General features: G+C 39.4%; 1 protein-coding gene across 1 annotated transcript in view; it reads right to left on the minus strand.

The window, feature by feature from the left end:
• The window catches only part of myo1d (myosin 1D), a 195,779-nt gene that overhangs the window by 142,301 nt on the left and 36,756 nt on the right, over window positions 1–16,722 (minus strand). The window contains exons 4-11 of the mRNA XM_041815097.1: window positions 14,541–14,706; window positions 14,029–14,082; window positions 11,821–11,916; window positions 11,100–11,216; window positions 10,608–10,811; window positions 6,689–6,834; window positions 6,425–6,539; window positions 6,010–6,180 (exon numbers count right to left, since the gene is read on the minus strand). Of these exons, the coding sequence (XP_041671031.1) occupies window positions 6,010–6,180; window positions 6,425–6,539; window positions 6,689–6,834; window positions 10,608–10,811; window positions 11,100–11,216; window positions 11,821–11,916; window positions 14,029–14,082; window positions 14,541–14,706 (1,069 nt within the window). The remainder of the gene's footprint in view (window positions 1–6,009; window positions 6,181–6,424; window positions 6,540–6,688; window positions 6,835–10,607; window positions 10,812–11,099; window positions 11,217–11,820; window positions 11,917–14,028; window positions 14,083–14,540; window positions 14,707–16,722) is intronic.

The following is a 16,722-nucleotide window of genomic DNA, read 5'->3' on the forward strand; positions in this document are numbered from 1 at the left end:
TACACACTGCACCTCAATGGAGAACGGTGAGTCTGCTAGGCTAACAGCTGACCCCCTGCTGATGCACAGATGTCGCCCTTTCTTGAGTTAGCATAAGTTACTGAGTCAGTGTTCTGGGCCTAGTTTGCACTGTTTATCCTGATACATAGGCTTAATACTTTTTCAGCATGTATTATATCTACTTTTCTTTTTGCATTACTGTTTGGGAGGTTACTGCTCTGTTCAACCAAGTCAGTAAAAGCATGCCGTTGGCTCAATAAGGATGACTTTTGTACTGCTTTTATCAGGTTATGCTGCCAGTTGCAGGGATTCCCAGTGCACTACTGGCCAAATAGACTGATCAACCATGAAACCAGCTGATTTATCAAAACACAAACATAATCAATACTGGAACCATTATTGGCTGATCTCACTCATCGGTGATTGGTATGGGCTACATAAAACCTGCCCAAGGTATCCCTAGTTTCAACTTAATCAAATATCACCTGTGGGATTTCAGCAGTTCACATCTTCACTAATAACACTGAAAAATACCCATTATGATGTTTAATTCTTCTGTGTGTGATCCAGCCAGAAGCTAACTTTCTATGTCTGCCATATGGTGCTGTGCAAAGAGTGTACACTGGGTTAACTGAAGCTTATCAAAGCAGCTGGTTGATCCTGGAAAGGAGTTGGTTGAGAGGAAAGTCTGAGAAGGAAATAAGCAACCGATACTTGATGAAGAAGAACTGCTGATGTAATTTTTGCAATTCAGTTTTATAAGCCGCTCATTCACATGTTGCACTGATTTAAAAGAAAAAAAAGATTAAAATGCATCACTAATTAAGAATATGCATTAAACATCAGCATCTACCCTGATTTCCTGTCCTGATTTTCATCCTCCATCCTGCCTCTAAACCCTTCCTCTCCCTTGACGTGCATCTCTGACCACCTCTCACATGGAAGTCCCAGTCTCTCCTTGCACACCTCTCCTCCTCTCTGCAATCTCTCCCTCTCACACAGCATCTTTTTTTCCCACCTTCGCACCCTCTTCCTGGCAGACAGACGTGAAGAGATGGAGATGGTGGTGGAGAGCAGCAGTGGGTGTTAAAAGTCTGCACAGCTCCTGTGAACACTTCGTACCCTCACAGCCCTGAATATTTTCATCAGCTTAGCCGAGAGCTGATTTACATCATGAGTGTAGGTTAGGATGTCTATTTTAGGTCACATTTATGTAAACACAGAGATGATTTTCTGCGTTTTTCTTTAGTAGAGTCATTCAAGGTTTCACTGCTCGTCTGCAATAAAGGAACTGTATTGAAGGCATTTTCAGAGTGATAAAGATAAAATATATATGCTAGGATGGTTATTTTAGAGAGACAGTCTTTGTACGCTGATCCTGAGTCGTGCAATTTTGTTTCACTGTATGTATGAAACATAAATATGTATAAAATAAAAGACAAATGAGCTTGGACTCTAACTCAATTGGGTCACATTCATTTCAGATTATGCAAAAGCTCCAGATTCTCAGATGCAAGCATGCAATTTACTTTTCCACAGAATGCTTGCGTCACAAGAACACCCATAGAGACTCACAGTGAGTGTATTCGTTTCAACTAAAACCAAAGTATTTAATCTAAATTGTAAGAATTTTACAAACTGCAGAAAAAGCAAGATGGCAAATATAACTACAACCACCAGGTGGTGCTAAAAACAAAAGAGCTAATTAAAAGTAGAAGGTTTAAGTACATGGTAAGTAGACAGAATTGTACTGAAAACGTTGACTACTGTTACCGTGCTCTACAAATGAATAAAACTGTTTGCTCTATTGTTTACATATTTGCAGAACTTAGTCTATTTCAAATGAAATGCATGTTATATATAGTTCCATCCCTGCATCTCGCCTCATGAAAATGAACCGGATAGACCAAAATCAAGACCAACAGAAAGAGTCAGCAAACATAAAATAAACTTATAAATAATTAAGTCAAGTGACAGAAACTAACGATATTGTAACTGCAAATATCCCGTAGAGAAGCCAGGCTTTTATTGTGACAGATGAGAACCCCTGTCCCCAGAGACTGCTGTTCTGCTGAATGCACTGTTACACAATGATAAGAACTTATTCCCCCTCCTTCATAATCCTCTTTTGACCATGTTTGTGGAGATGTAAACCTGGCAAACTTTTGAGGAAATGGGATGGGTTACACTAAGAGGAGGCCAGGGTAGGGAGAATATGATTTCGCCACATCAACCTCAGTCCTGTACTGGTCACCCAGTGAGCTGGATCATGCCGCTGACCCTTCCCACCCTTGCTCTCCTGAGCATGTCAGCATTAGCTGTCTTGGAATTGTAAATGATTCACAGAAGTATTTTTTAAAGTATGTCAGTAAAACATGGGAAAAGACATGGAAAACAGTGTAACCTCTTCATAAAAGAGGCTCAAGGAAAATTCATAAACTGGCATTACCTCAGAGACAAATTATTGAGTAAATGTGTGGGTCAAAGTGATTATTTCTTGGTAGGAAAATGCAAGCAGAGCAGAGACATTACTCAACACAGCAACACAATTTTAAGACATTCATGCACTGCTGAAATAAAGACAGTTTACATAACCACAAATATCCACAGCATATTTCTTGTCTTTTTTTCCGGGGGCAGAGGATGGCTTTGGGATGGCGGGATATTGAACTGAAGTATCAATATCTGTGTTGTAATTCGGTCCGGTAGGCATTGGATGTGTTGGTACCATTCCATGTTGGTGCTGCATTTCGATACCCATCCCGAGTCAACAATACCCAAAAATGCACCAAAGAGAAGTTGCCACAAAGGATTCCAGTCTGCACCTCTGGCCATCAGTCAACATCCAGGCTTTACAAGAGTATAGTAAGACCAGGAGGACCAGGGACTGAAAGACTTTCATCCGCATACTCATGCTGTTGTTGACCAGCAGTCTCTCCGGGTCGGTGCCTGGAATTGAACACCCATGGGATGCTGTTCTTCTTCATAATCACATTATTGGATTAGCAAGAGATCAGTAACACGGTTTATTTTGATGTTTGGCTAGTTTCTGTGCAATGTTGGATCCATTAATTATATCATATCACTGTTTTATGTAAAATAAATGATGGATTTTTTAAAATCACTGTCTTGAAAGATAAGCAGTAAAATCAACTTCAAAGCATTTAAAGGTTTTGTGCAGTGTCTGATCTACAGCTCATCACCTTAATAAGCCCTTTCAGTTCCTATTTAGTCCAATCATACACCACATTGTAATCTATCAGGCACTGCAGAAAAGAATTTTGTATTCTGTACATATGAGGAACACATAAAAGTTGAGTTAAACTCTATATAATAAAGGATGAAGGCCTGATTGTATTTTTTAAATGATGATCTTGGGTAGTTAAAGATTAGAAGCAAAATTAGTTTTGATGCATTATTAGTTATTGTGCACCATCTAATTTTGTCCCATTACACAACACATTTTTCAAATATTACAGCCATATTATCACGATGTAATGTCATGGCTAAACTTTGCAGCAAAATAGTGATAATAATAAATTCTACCATTTGCCTCTAGATGACAGAAATTTCCAAGTGTAACAGAGGGTTAACCTTAAATAAGTGAAGAAGTGCTCACATTCAGACGAGTGTTAATATTTGTGAGACAATCAGCCTGGTTACACATAGTTCTTACATTTACATTGTATCTTTATGAGGATTGTTAGACTTTTTACGAAAGAAAAACAATAAAATGTCCTCAAATCTGCTCATAGCTGCATGTGCGAAACAAATAATGAGTTGATTTGATGCTGCTTGTGAATTCAATATCAAGGAAGGCGAGTCCCTCCCCTGATCCGTCAGTTTATTTCAGCTATAATATAATAAGAGCTTTGTCTGTAATGCACTAAGGACAAGTTAGCAGACATGATTGTTAATTTTAATGGCAACCCAAGCCGTCCATCCCCCTCAAAAATGCTCCTGAGAGCCACTAAAGCCCCCAACAATTTGCACTACATCCTGATTGAAGGTCCATTATGTTAATGTTACCTGGCAACAAGACTCCAGACAGTAGGGCTGCAGAGGAATAAAAAAATAATCTCGGGCTTATATTGATTCATTTGTTCCAGGAAGTAACAGCTGGATCGCTGCAAGTTTTAAGGCTTTATTTTCTTTTCAAAGCATGCTGCAGGAGAAGGAGGAGGAGGTCAGAGAGCAGCAGCAGAAGGGCGACAGCAGGGAGCGGATTGACTCCAAGATTGAAGGGAAGCCTCATGAATCAATACACCCTGCAGCACAGCACAATCTTTACCCCGTGTTGGCTCTTCCTCTGTACTCTCTCTTTATTGTGTGCTCGACTCACTTTAAGAAGTAGCAGCGCCCATCGAGCTGGCTCAATATTCTCTCTTTGCATGGGAACATGGAGTTGCCAGGAAGCGGTTGAATAGGCTTTCTTGTTAAGGTGCAGCCTGTTGCTTTCAGTATTTAAAACATACAGGATGCAGAAGTTTACCTTTCATTCCCCACTGCATCACCATCTCACTCTCCATCTTTCCCCACACTTTTCTCCTCATAAATGTGTTAAAACATCCCCTTCACCTCCCTCCTCCAACACCAGCTTTAACACAGCAGAGCAGCAGCTCCATACTCTCCCATTGGCTGGCAGTGACATCACTTCTACAAAGTGTCGAGTCAGACTCACTCTGGCTCTCCAGGATGGCTAGTGCCACCTTGTGTTTGCAGAGAAAACTGCAGCCTTGTAGAGATAAACAAAGCTATAGTTTGAACACCACTTATCAGGCCGTTACATCTGCAGCAGCTCTAGATCAGCGTTTGATGGCCGACTTTCTCCTTATCTCCGTCATCTGATCCCTAAACAGACTGGATGGATGTTAGCAGAGTAAATCGGCTTATATCTGTCTGGCCGTACGCACCATTAGAGTGAATTAGCCCGTGATCCATCCTGATTATCAAAACTAACAGGATCATGTTCACTCTCCTTGCTCTCTCTGTGTCTAATGGTTACATACAGCATGGTGAAATCTGCCCTCTGCTGTTCTCAGGTTACTGAAGCAACTTCCTGCATCAACACTATCTGATTTACTGCTTCAAGTTTAAATTAAAGGTCAAGGTCTTTTTAATTGTTTCAATGCTGTATAATGCCATTGATAGATGTAAATATTGTTGTTTAGGTTTATTTCTTATAATCTTATGTTGTTATTCTTCATATATTTATCCAATAAGGGTGTCAGAGTACACAAACATTAAGTTCAAAAGACAGAAAAATCAAGGGCTTTCAAGAACAGAAGAAAATTTGATTAGAAGAACCAAGACTTGTTCAGGCACTTACAGGTCAGAGATTTAAAAAAAAAAAAAAGAAAAAGAGGTTAAACTGGGGACTGGAGCCTATCCTACTATCATTTAGCGAGAGGAGGTGTACACCCATTGACTGGTCGCCAGTCAATTGCAGGGCTGACATATAGAGACAAACAACCAGGCAGTCTCACATCTACAGCTAATTTAGCGTCACCAATTAACCTAACGAGCATGTCTTTGGTGGTGGGAGGAAGCCGGAAGAGAACCCATGCATGCACAGGGAGAACATGCAAACTCTGCACAAAAAAGGCCCTGACTGGGAAGTGAACTAGGAACCTTCTTGCTGGGAGGCAAAAGCACTAAACCCTGCACCACTGCGCAACAACTGCACAATTTCCTTTACCCCTAAGACAGTCACTGAAACTCTTGAGCTAACTGAGAATGATCAGCATGATAGCTGTATTGGTGGATATTAGTTTAAAAAGTTAAGTATAAGTTTGTTTTTTTTCTGCAGAACCAGCAGCTATTTCTCAGCTGAAGTTTTTGTATTTTTCATTTCTTTAATTTTCTTGAACTTTTTTTAACTTTAATAACCAAGAGGAAAAACTGAGTCGCAGTGGAGAAAAGACTCGTCCTTTATGTCAAAGAAAATCACCAGCCATGCTCCTTCTGATATTTCAAGTTAAAATAAGTGATATATTCATAGTTTCCTACCTTGCGGCTGGTGTAGTGTGCATGTTTGGCCAGTTTCCCATTGAGTCCTTGGAGAAAAACCTCGTCTGTCACTTTTCCCACATTCATGCAGGCTTCATCCAGCACAGAGAAGATCCCTTTGTGCTGCTGCTCCACCAGATCCACAATGATCTGGTTATTAAAGTAATCAATCTGAAAACACAGGGGGAACAGGGTTAAAGACACCATAAATAAAGAGTAGTGTTAATAACTTTCCATATAATTTCTTGAGGTCTTTGGAAATCTACAGCATAAATCAAACTAAAATTTGGTGCCCTCTACTACTTTATAATACTGAGGAATATTGATTTAATACAACCTTAAAGGGTAGCATTTTCAATACAAATGTGTCCCAAACTTAATTTAAGCACAGTATGTACAAAAATACGCTTCTTACATGTTTCCAGGGGATTCCTTCTCGTTGATACTCTTCCTGTTCCTGCTTTAGCACCAGCTGGATGAACAGCTGCTGCAGCTTCTCGTTACAGTAGTTGATGCAGAACTGCTCAAAGCTGCAGAACAAAACAGAGGCATGAGTGAGTTTAAAATGTACAATGAACACTTTCCTTCTCTTTCTATTGCACAGGGCTGCACAATCATCCAGGATGCAATATTGTTTTGTTGTTTTAAACTGTGTTGAAATGATGTGCATCATCCAAACCTGTTGTTCTGGAAAATCTCAAATCCATAGATGTCCAGCACTCCGATGACGGTGTTCTTCCCATGGATTCTGGCGTCGTAGTTTTTCACTTCAATGATGTCATTAATTCGTCCCACAATCCAGCAGAACAGTCGCTCGTACATGGCCTAGGAACAACAAAAAATCCACATAGTACAGGGGAAACAAAGAACACCTAAAAGACAGCCGCAACCACATGCAATACTAGCTTTTGCTTTGTGGACAACTGCTGTACTAAGGAGCATTTTGGAAGTGAATTTTGGGGCAAGAGCTGACCATATTTGCATAAAAGGGGTTAATATTCATTCATTTATATTCAATTTTACTCTAACAGGGCTCATATTTATAAAATTGACCATCCTGCTGTTGTAAAGCAGATTAAAACCTATATATTGACACCAAAGAATTATGTTAAATGTCTTATCCTGGGTATTTGATCAAATGAAAGTAGGTGAAGTGTTCATCCAGAAGCATTACTGTGGTTTTCAACCAGCGGAGTCGCCCTCTGCTGTTCAAAGGATGGACTGCAGGTTTAAGGGCCTCATAAACAAAACTAAAACCAAATGTTAGTTTCGTGTTAACAGCTTGTTTCTGCAGCTTCTCCAGTGGCCACAAAAATCCCTACAGCAGGTTTTGAAATTAAAGGATAGTAGACTTATAATCCATTGATTTGAATCTTTTCATAAAGTATAATATTAGATTTATCAAATGTTTCCTTGCTTTAAGAGTAATTATTTCTATTTCTTAATGTACCTGGCTTTCTAACCTAACACTCCTTGCTCTTTCCTCCTCTCACACCATGCTGCTTTCAAGCTTACAGATCTGCCTCACTTTTTTTCTGTAATCATTTGTGGACAGGGTTCTTTTCAAACATTCATCATAGCTGCTTCCTTTCTCTGCCTTTCCTTACTCTGTACTTTTCTTCCTCACAGTCCTTCCCTCAGTAGCTCTTTGTAGTCTTCACTTCCTTTTTCCTTCATCACTTTTCCACCAATTACTCTCCATCTGTTCCACGTGGCGTGTACAGGTGCAGGATGCATGCTAATAGGATGTGAATTGTGTGTGTGTGTGTGCATGTGTGTCTTCATCTGCTGCTACATGTGTGTTCATGTTGGGGGTCTGTGCTAAGCGGTAAAGCTTTCATGGGCCATGTGATGCTGCTGCTGATCACAGTGGTGCTCTGCTCATTAGAGCAGAAATAAAGGTGTTTACAGTCTAGTTTGAAAGCAGTTAAGTATAGGGCTGGGTTCAAAAAATCTATTTTCCGATTCAGATCGATATTTTATTTAAATTTTCGATATCGATTCATTTTTTTCAAAGATTGATCTTTTAATACTGACTGTTAAGTCGCACTTTATTATGTTGATTGATCAAATGTGTTGGTCAATAAAAAGTATTTTCAGGAAAGAAGTTTGGGGTCAGTTTTTAGTGTGAACTTTAATATTTTAAATATTGGGCCTAGTTAGAAGGTTTCTTATTAATTATTCAACTGAAAGTATAATTTCTGCCATTAGTTCTCTAAGACCCCCTTGCATATTCAAGCAAAACAGGTACTGAAATATCCCTCAATGAATCGATATTGAATCGGAAATCAAATCGATTCATTGAGGGACCATGTGAATCGAAATTGAATCGATTCAGGAAATCAGTGGCAATACCCAGCCCTAGTTAAGTATCAAAGCTTGTGTTTTCATTTGCATACATGGTATTAGGATGTTTTGTTACAGTGCATTCAGACGTCTTCAATTTTTCAGTTTTGTTATGTTGCAGCATGATGCAACAATTGCTTAAATTCATGTTTCCTCTTTAATCTACATTCAGTTCTGCATAATGACAATGTTAAAGCAGAATTTTTATTCTTTTGCACATTCAGTAAAAAGAAAACACTGAAATATCACAATCAGATCCTCTACCCAGTATTTAGTTGAAGCACCTTGGCAACAATTACAGTCTTGAGTTTTTCTGGGCGCAACAATTTTTGCACACCTGGATTGGAGGATTTTCTGCCATTCATCTTTGCAAATCTGAAGCTCAGTCAGGTTGAATAGGGACCGATAGGGTTCAAGTCCAGGCTCTGGCTAGGTCAATCTAAAACATTCACAGATTTGTCCCCAAGACACAACTGTGTTGCCTTGGCTGCATGCTTACAGTCCTTATCAGGGTGGGGGGTGAACCTTTGGCCCAGTCTGAGGTCCTGAGCACTGCAGGACACATTTTCATTGAGGATATCTCTGCATTTTGCTCCATTAAGCTTTCCCTAAACTGGTCTTCCAGTCCCTGCTGTTGAAAAGCACCCCCACAGCATGATGCTGCCACCACCATGCTTCACTGTTCGGATGATATTGGACAGGTGATGAGCGGTGCTCGGTTTTCTTCATTTAGAATTAAGGACAAACAGGTCAATCTTGGTTTTTATCAGACCAGAGCATCTTGTTTCTTACAGTCTGAGAGTCTTTCGGGGTCTTTTCCAAACTCTTAAGTGGGCTCTCATGCATTTTGCATGAGGAGAGGCTTCCATCCAGCCACTCTGCCCTAAAGCCCAGATTGGTGGAGAGCTGCAGTGATAGTTGTCCCTCTGGAACTTTGTCCCATCTCCACACAGGATCTCTGGAGCTCAGTCAGAGTGACCATCAGATTTGTGGTCCCCTCTCTTACACAGGCCTTATCCCCCCATAGCTCAGTTTGGTTGGATGTCCAGTGCTTAAAAGAGTCTTGGTTGATCCAAACTTCATCCATTTCAGAATTATGAAGCCGACTGTGCTCTCGGGAACCTTCAGTGTAGCAGACATTTTTTTGCATCCTCCCCCAGATCTGTGCCTGGCAACAATCCTGTCTCTGAGCTCTGCAGGCAGTTCCTTTTACCTTGTGGTTTGGTTTGACCTTCATAGAGAGGTGTGTACCTTTGCCAACCACGTCCAATCAGTTTAATTTACCAAATGTGGAGTCTAATGAAGGTGTAGAAACATCTCAGCAAAGATTGAGAGATAGGAGGAACCTGAGCTAATTTTCAAGCATTGTTGCAAAGACTCTGGATATTCATGTCAGTGTGATATTTCAGTTTTTTCTTTTTAAAAAATTTGTAAAAATTCCTAAAATTCTGTTTTCACTTTTCCATGCTGAGGCACTGAATGTAGATTAATTGGAAAAAATATATTAATTGACTGTAGCATCAGGCTGCAACATAACAAAATTGAGAAAAGCGAAGGGAGTCTGAATAATTTTCTGCACATAAAATTGCAGTTTGCCTGCAATTTTTGGTGCAAAACATTAAATCACCCAATATCAGGTGCTTCAGACTTCCATTTTTGTTGTTTCAGTACCAAAACAAGGATAAATGTTGATTGATTTTTACTTGTTTCACCTCAAAGTTTGAAACTCGGGGAGTATGGCAACCCTACTCAGTTGTTCTCATTGTAATTTACCCTTTAACCATGCATTCCTACCATCCATTTTATCAAAACAAACATAAGCATAAAGAGCACATTCAACAGGTGTCTGTTCGCTTGGTCAATGCATTGTCTTGGAGTGTAGTAGCTCAACTGGCTGGTAGCCGGTGACCAGCAGCCTCCCTCTGTGTCACAGAGCAGTCTTGCACACACATAATGAACTGTTTGCAGATGGCTACTGGGAGAGAAATGTCACACTACCAGTGAGTCAGACTGAAGCTCTCAGCCCACAGTCCTGCTCTTCAAATCTGCCTACACGCATTTCTTCCTGCAGTCTCCAGTCTCTGTCTGGAGTCACAACATTGTGACTCATGCTTGTGTGAATCGTGGTAAAAATGTGCCAAGCACTTAACAAAATGTCACAACTCCGGAGGGTAGCAGAAGTTGTTTTTTTGTCTCTGTGCCACCCACAGCAGAGAGATTCTTTTAAAAAGTTCTAAATTCTCTGTAAATACCTTGGCTAGAGCGTCCCGTCCGTAGCTGGCCTCTTGTGCCGTGTGCTGCTTCTCGATGACGTCTCGTCCCGTAGCGACAGTGCGGTACAGCAGGGCCTTCTCCACGTTTTCTTCTTTGGTGGACAGCAGATCTTTGATCACAGACACCAGCTTTTTGTTCTCTATCAGCGTCACATCACCGTCAACACCGAATGTCAAGTTCCCCTGCAAGAAACCAGAGAGGATAGGATTATTTTTCATTGAATCCCTTTAATCTTTGCTGCCAAAACCCTAGACAAGGTATGCACTGATTGAGTAAACAGCAGCTGTAAAGAGCAAATAAAAGACACAAATAAAAAAAGCATTTCTAATCCTTAAACTCACAATCTTGGCGAGGATAATCGTCCACTTTGCCAACATGGCACTCACTTATTTAACATCTACACAAAGTGTTCATATTAGGTCACAGCTGGTGTGATAGATGAGCAAAGATTTGATATTATCAAGTGGTACCAGATGCAGGATGGTGGCCAGGATCTTGTAAACAGTTTGGATCTCATCCGCTGTGAAGCCGATCACTTTCATGGCATCTGCTACAGCTTTGAATTCTGCTCCGTCATTGATGCAAGACTGCATGGGAAATGAAAAACAAACAACTGTGATAAAACAAGTTAAACTGATGTTTTTCATTAGCTTTTAAAAATCTGATTTTCTTTAACTTTGAAAAGTGGCTAAATTTCTGCAGAAGCAAACATTAAATTGCATGACCAGCGTGTTTGGTGCATTGTTTGTCCTGGATATTTCCTTTCTCTTCCAATTACTCTAACCAGGATATCACAGTTGATTTAATTACAACCTGCTGTCGAGTTGTAATGTCTGGATGTAAAAATAGAAGCAGCTGAGGCAAACAAAACACAAACCACCACCTCAGCTGTTTGTACGCAGGATGCTCCATGACATCAGTAGTTTTGTTCTCACTCGTTAAGCGCGTTTGAGGATGGTGGTGCAAAGAAAGATCCAACTTAAAAACAAGTTGATCACTGTACAGTAGCAAATATATGAAGATCAAGACAGGAAGCATTGACTAGTTGTGGTGCTTCATAGCACTCCATATCTGAGCTTTTCTGGTTGTTTAAAGAAAAAAAACATTTGTGAATCATAATTGGATGTTTCCTCACTCCTTCTGTTTCCCTGTTTGTATTGAGGTGAGTTGTGTGTACACTGTCAGGACTACCTTAATCTGGCCTCCAACTTTGATGTAGTTGTATGCTGTCGGATCTTTCTGGACGTGAAGAGAGCGCAGCAGAGAGTCTGGAGCTCCTCTGAGCAGCTGGTGGAGAACAAGAAACAAATGTACTTTACTCACAACAATTCATACAACACCTGTCTGCCTCCTAATGCTCCATGAAGATATTTTAAAGATGCAGGGTTGTCCTGGCTGCAGCTTTCAAAACCAGTTTTTAGCAGTGGCTACGTAAATTAGGGGCACTTGGGACACAACATCCTGCAGCCATTGGCAAAAAAAAAAAAAAAAAAAGAAGACTTAAAATAACTCAAAAATTAATAAAAATAGGTTTCAAATTGTCCTGGTTGATTTCTAAGTGAATGCAAATGGTCTATTTCATAACTGCAGGATGCAGTTGGATGCAAGTCCTCCAATTTTTGCAAAATGAAGCTTCCCTCTTATTCGTTCATCTACTGGGTGAAGCCCTCCCACTTTCCCACACACATCCCAGACACTCTCACTTTCACTGACTGATAGTTTTGTTGACAAATGTCATTCCTACGCTTCAACCAAGTGACCATTGACTCAACTGTAGTGTTACAGACTTATAAAGATTCTAAGAAACAATCGGAATCTCTACTTACGAAACTGTTTCAACTAAGTCAAATCAGTTGTTTCATTACCCTCCCGCTGGGTCACCGACGAACCCAAGTGGTAGTGCAAGACGGATCTTCATTGCAAGCTTACCTTTGGGCCAATCTAAGGACAGCTCCTGGCATTAAATCCCTTCCACAACGTTTTTAATCCAGGTGCAGAGTGCATATACATACATATACACATTGCTAAATCCACGTTAATGACTGTTACATTTTCTGCAATGTAAAACTTTGCAGTGTTGCTGTGAGTCAAAGACAACAATTCCCTGTTAGTCTTTCAGTCAATTACGATGCTCCAATCTCTTCTTCTATTGTTTCTTTGTGCTTGTGACCAATCAGGGTCAGCTAAAGATCAACAAGAGATGAGATAAGAGTCTGCCAGTTTGGAAAGTTCAGACAAAAAATTGTTCTCTATGACCCAATTTTTGGAAAGAGGACGATTGTGCTCTTAAAATGGGATTCATGCACATTTTACACACTAGAACACAACTTTCATACAAAATATGAACTGGTTTTATGGGATAAATGATAGTGATAGTTTCTGTTGTGTGTTTGTTAGAAAGCTATTTATTCTCCTGATAAACAAGGCCTGTAGGAACTAAATGCAGATGTAAACAGACTTGTTCATCGGTGATCTGGGTGTGATTTATATAAAGTCCGATGTTTATTCTTTTACCTGGTCTTTTTTGTCATAGAACTCTTGTTACATTCATCTTAGAGCTTACATATTCTGAAAGTCCAGGTTGTCCCGAATAAATAGATGTCTATAACATGATTGTGCTCAAAAGGACTGAGATTGTACATGTAGTTTTGCAAAAAAAACAAAAAAACAGACTGACCAAAAATAGCAAAAACTGGCTTGGAGTTCCAGGGATCATTTTTAATGACCACAATGACAATGCTAGTTGTGTTAGCCTATTAAAGGTAGTAGACATCATGAGTTAGCATCAAGCTAACATCTATATCCTGGCTTATCTGTAAGAAATTCTACCCCTCTTCACAGTAATGCTACGGCTGTTTCTAGTTTGTACGTGAGCTTTAGCTGTTAGGTCTAATGTTGGGTAAGCCTTAAAGCTTCTGCTTGAAGGATAAATGGCTTAGAGATGTTTTCAACCAATATAATCCAAAAATACAGCAAGAAAAAAAGAGATTTAAGAGGGCTGGAATGTTTCCAAAAATCTGAAAACACTCATTCAGAATGTTTTTTAACTGTATTTTGAAGGCTTTCCATTTGAGAACACTAAAAATAGCAACTACACAGTATCTTTGTTTTTTGGATCAGTATATACACAATCATAGGCCTACAACACACACTTTATGGCATGGTGTAAACTGTAATTTCTGACATGTTTACTGACATGTCCCATCCTGAGTCATAATGATAAACATCTTAGAAAGAACTGAAGGACAAAAAACATCCACAGATCTCTATAATCAGCACCGACATGATGGGACAAAAAGCCTCTTGATGACTCAGATATGCAACAAGGGTTCATCTTGAATGCATCACCAACAAAAATAATTGCATGCTGAGCACATACAAACACACTAGCATATTTACCTGGTAGAATGAATGAAAGCTCCTCTCTCCAGGCTGCTGGACAATGACCCTGCACTGTTTAGGGGAAAAGATAAAAAAAAAACAGGTCAGAGAAACACAGAGTCACTTCAGCAGTCCTGAAGAAAATGTTTATGAAGGACCCAAGCTCATAAATTAAAATGTTTCTTACTTCTGAGACTCTAAAGAACAGATATACTTCCAATAAAGGAGGTATAGCTGTATCTGGTTTATGCAACTTCTTTAGTTTAAATGAATCATACAACTCCCAGGGCATCCAGACCCTGAGCTTCGTCACCTCTTCTACAGTTTCTACAGTCTCAGAGATGGCTAAAACTCAGAGTGCAATTAGAAGAAATGTTTGGCTAAAAACCTTTGAAATAACAGAAAACATCTATTTTTTTCCTGTTAGGTAAGAAAAATGTATATAGCTAGTAATCATGCAGATAATCTAAACAGAATTGTGGTCCAGTAGGTGAAAGGTGAGACTATCCTGATAATTTGCCCATCTTTACCTTTTCCAGCAGGTAGTTGTTGATGTGGCCTCCAATAGGATCTCCCTTGAAGTCAAAGTTGATGTCCATGTATTTGCCGAAGCGGCTGGAGTTGTCGTTGCGGTTTGTCTTGGCATTCCCGAAGGCCTCCAAGACACAGTTGGATTTAAGCAGCATGTTTTTCACCCTGTAGGGGAACAAGAAGATTTTGAATAATGAGAGTTTAAGTAACGAGAGTCGGGCAAAAACAGAGACTCTTTTCATGAAGACATGCGATTAAGAGCCTACATCAACCCATACAGCTTTACCTTAGATTGATACTTGGCAACCCCACAATACATCTGGTGCAGTAACAAGGCAATCTGATGTAAGATTTCAACATAAAAGTCTTCCCAAATATGCCATATTCACTGTGCAACTGCCTAACTTTAAATTGAAATAATTAAGAAAATAGCTACCTAAATTTAATATAATATTTAGGAAACCTCCTGTTACCACAGACTTATTCTACCTTAGAGTGATACTTGGCAAACCCACAATGCATCTGGTGCAGTAACAAGGCAATCTGATTTAAGATTTGCATGCATCAAAGCCTTCTCAAATATGCCATATTCATTGTGCAACTGCCTAACTTTCAATTGTGCACAAATTCCACACAAAATTGTGAGGAAAAAATTCAAAAAAATATGAGATAAAAATAAATTAATGAGATTAAAAGAGAAAATTATGAGATAACTTTTTATCTCTGACTTAGGAATCTTTATCTTTTTCTTTAGAATTGCCTAATTTTCACATTTTTGTTTTTTAAGTAGCAGAAATGGACTTCCATAGTTATGACTGTGTGAATCAAATCTGGGTCATCTTGTTGGAACACTACCTTCTGGACTTAGTGCACAATCTAGCTGCTATGGCAGTGTTCCCAAACCTTTGATTATTCAAACCCAGAGTCCCACCTACAAGAATCTAAGACAAGTTGAGCACCCACCAAGGGCCCTCATGGAAAACAAAAAAAAAAACAAAAAAAAAAAAGGGAAGGGAAGAGACATGCAGGAAATAGTGCCATGGGCCGGATTCGAACCCAGGTTGCCTGTGTACATGGTGCGCGCCTTAACCACTTGACTACTGGCGCGCCCCTTAAATTCCAATCTTAAGTATAGATTGAAATGCAGTTCTACTCCTGTTATCTTGTCATTGCTGTTTCTTGTAGGAACAGAGATCCTTCATCTGGGTCAACACTGCTGCATTAATACAAAAATACACTGCAAAATTACTTCTAGGATTTTAAAAATAGGGTGCGCCTATTCATTTTAAATCAAAATGATTACAAAACTCTACAACTCAAATGAACAACACTCCTCTCTTCTACCTCATCTCCATTGATTTATATCATTCAGTGTTTGCAGTTAAAGAGAGAAGCAGTGGTAAACAGCAGTGTAGATATTACTACATGGTACATGTCATCCGTTATTATAAAGTTGACCTACAAACCTTTTTACTGCACAGATCTTAACTTAATCTCTGACCTACTGTACATGATGTGAACTTTAAATCAAAGTTAATCTCTTGGTTTTCACATCTAGACACTTACACATGCTGTTTCTTTGTAATATGGAGCACTTCACCCTAGATCTGAGGGGTTTTGCTGCTTCGTTATTAGTGGTGTTGTCTTAAGCTGGGAGTTCAAAGTACTGTTTATCGAGCCATGATCTAAGAGACTTTTATTACTAGATTACGATAGCGGCTCACATTTACAGTAAGTAGAGTAGACTACATAAGGAGACCTTTTTCACACCTGACTGCAACATTAAGTAAAAAAGACTGAGCTGCACTTTTCTCACAAGTCAATCAAGGCAATAACATCGTTTTTAAGGGGGAGAGAAAGGAAAATATACTGAAAACAGAGCACAATGTATCATGGTTGTCTGGGAATCTTATCTGGTAGTGCAATGTGCACATGTTTTGTAGTGCAAACATTACTATCAGAAGCAACGATGCAGAAAAACAGAAGTCCACATAAAAACTCCTCAGTAACTAAAATAGATGTAAACTAATGGTACTATGGGTAACAGAAAAGTTTTTAAAGCATTATTATTTTTGTAATACAAACTTGAAGAGTCTCAGTGCATTCGTTGTGTTTAATTACACTGGGTTCTGACAATGATTGGGCAGTATGTAGTTTTTAATTCCATTTAACTGCCCATAA

This window comes from Cheilinus undulatus, linkage group 20 (assembly GCF_018320785.1).
Source record: "Cheilinus undulatus linkage group 20, ASM1832078v1, whole genome shotgun sequence".
Lineage (NCBI taxonomy): Eukaryota > Metazoa > Chordata > Actinopteri > Labriformes > Labridae > Cheilinus > Cheilinus undulatus.